Source organism: Otolemur garnettii, unplaced genomic scaffold, assembly GCF_000181295.1.
Source record: "Otolemur garnettii isolate 467f Iridium unplaced genomic scaffold, OtoGar3 scaffold00020, whole genome shotgun sequence".
Taxonomy (NCBI): Eukaryota; Metazoa; Chordata; class Mammalia; order Primates; family Galagidae; genus Otolemur; species Otolemur garnettii.
The window spans coordinates 18,152,452-18,154,939 of NW_003852415.1; the positions used below are offsets into that span (position 1 = coordinate 18,152,452).

Here is a 2,488-nt window from a genome sequence, read left to right on the forward strand (position 1 = left end):
ATATATATATATATATATATATAGTTTGTTTGTTTGTTTTTGTTTTGGGCCGGGGCCAGGTTTGAACCCACCACCTCTGGTACATGGGGCCAGCATCCTACTCCTTTGAGCCACAGGTGCTGCCCAAAAATATAATTTTTTAAAAATACGTTTTAAAACTTTATTTGCATTGTTTAAAAAGTTGTGCATTCCAATAATTAAAATCATTTGAACAACAACAAAAAAAAATGACACTCTGATTGAATTGCATGTTACAGCCTGCAAGAAACCCTGGGCCAGCTTAGTTAAACTAAGTTAAACTCCAGATTTCACTGTCATCCCACCCCAATTCTTTCTTCACCAACTTGCAAGTTCTTTTCCTTTCCCTGCCAGCCAGATAGGCAGATGGAAGAGGCAGGCGTGGCCTTCTTTCTCAGTAGTTCTGGATACTTTGATGAGAAAGGGGCAGCACAGTCAATTAAACTTGATCCAGCCTCTCTGCATCTTACAAAGTTAAACAGCTAACAAGTAAAATAAGGCAGCAATGCTTGTGGAATGTACAGTGCTTATTGGAGGCACTCACCTCGTTACGACTCGCCTGCTTGCTTTTCTCCTCTTCGATCATTTCTTTGGAAGGCAGTGGATTTTTCTCTTGCGTTTCCATCTTCTTCAATTTCGACTTATCAGATTTCTCCATCTTAGCCATATTGGGTTTGTCAGACATGGTCACGGAGGAAGTGGAGCGAGGTGCGAGAAGCAGAAGAATGCAATCTGCACAGTGGCGACTGCTGAATCAAATATAATTATTTTTGTAGAAATATGTTAGTGTTAACATGTAAGGTTTTATTATTTTTTAATGAACAGATAAATAGTTTTTAAATTTCTCAGTTCTAATTTCTGATATGGCGAATACTGATAAATATAACCCCTATAATAAAAGAGCTCTTTGGGGTTCTCTAATTTCTAAGTGCATAAGGTAGTCCTGAGATAAATGTGAGAACTACTGATTTAATCATCCATATTGATGGACTTTAAAGTTGTGTCCATTTTTTTTACTATTACAAACATCGCTATATTGTGCTTTTTTTGCATAGTCATGTGATTGTTTCACTGGAAAAATCCCTAGAAGTAGAACTAGTATATCAAATGACAAATGCTTTTTTATTTTCAGATGTTAGCACATTGCCTTCTTACACAGTCCCATAGACAATGGACAAGGATACCCTTTCCCCCTGTAGTAATGAGCACTATCAGTTTTGTAGATTAAAATAATTATAACTTTTACATTTTTCAAAACCATCAGTAAAATTAGACATCTTTTTAAATGGCTATTAGTCATTTTTCTCTGTCTTATTTTGTAAATTACCTGTATATGTTTTGGGGGGTTTTGTTTTTGTGTTTGTTTTTTGAGACAGGATCATATTCTTACACCCAGATTGGAGTACAGTGATCATAGCCTACTGTAACCTCAAACTCCTGGGCTCAAGCCTCCTGCCTTAGCTTCCCCAGGACCTAGAACTACAAGCATGTGTCACCATACCTGGCTCTTCTTTTGTAGAGATACAGTCTCATTATGTTTTCCAGGCTGGTCTTAAACTCCTGGGCTTAAGCAATCCTGCCTTGGCTTCCCAAAGTTCAGGGATGACAGGTGTGGGCCACTGTACCCTGCCTGACCATCTTTTTCTTAACTAATTTGGAAGCTGTCATGGGAAAAAATAGCTTCTGATAGTCATAGTGCTGCAGAGATTTTTTTCAGTTTTCTTTTTTTTTTTAGAGAGTCTCACTTTATTGCCTTTGGTAGAGTGCTGTAACATCACAGCTTATAGCAACCTCTAACTCCTGGGCTTAGGCAATTCTCTTGCCTCAGCCTCCCGAGTAGCTGGGACCACAGGCGCCTGCCACAACGCCCAGCTATTTTTTTGTTGCAGTTTGGCCAAGGCTGGGTCTGAACCTGCCACCCTCCATATATGGGGCTGGTGACCCACTCACTGAGCCGCGGGTGTGGCCCATTGTTATTTTGTTTCTTAAAAATGTTATGAGCTTTATGTTAATGGGAAATTTTATTTATTCTTTCACTTTGCTTTATTTATTTACCTTTTCCATTATGGCTTTTAGATTTTATGTCATTTATAGACCTTATCTACTCTAAAAATACGTAACTATATTTTCTTTTCCTGATTGACTGATTTTTAACTAGTTTGATTTAAATTAAACCCATCCTAAATATGTGGCAACTCAATTTTTGTACTAATCTAAATAGAGTCTGTAACTATATGTAACGAAAACTTGATTGATTTCAGAGGTAAATTTAAGATGGTGAATCAATTTAATGATATGACATATGTCATATTCCATTGCCTAAATTCCTTAATATTGATATTTTCTTTTGTCTTTCATTTTTCTTTAGTTGAGGAAGCGTGTGAAGCTTGAAGGGAAAGAACTTGAAGAATACTTGGAAAAAGAAAAACTAAAGAAAGAAGCTGCTAAAAAACTCGAGCAGTCAAAAGAG

The 2,488-nt window shown here is 37.1% G+C and overlaps 1 protein-coding gene across 1 annotated transcript in view; it reads left to right on the plus strand.

Moving 5' to 3' along the window:
- CPSF2 (cleavage and polyadenylation specific factor 2) overlaps positions 1–2,488 on the plus strand; it is a 35,571-nt gene that overhangs the window by 24,499 nt on the left and 8,584 nt on the right. The window contains exon 10 of the mRNA XM_023511499.1: positions 2,387–2,488. Coding sequence (XP_023367267.1) covers positions 2,387–2,488 — 102 coding nt within the window. The remainder of the gene's footprint in view (positions 1–2,386) is intronic.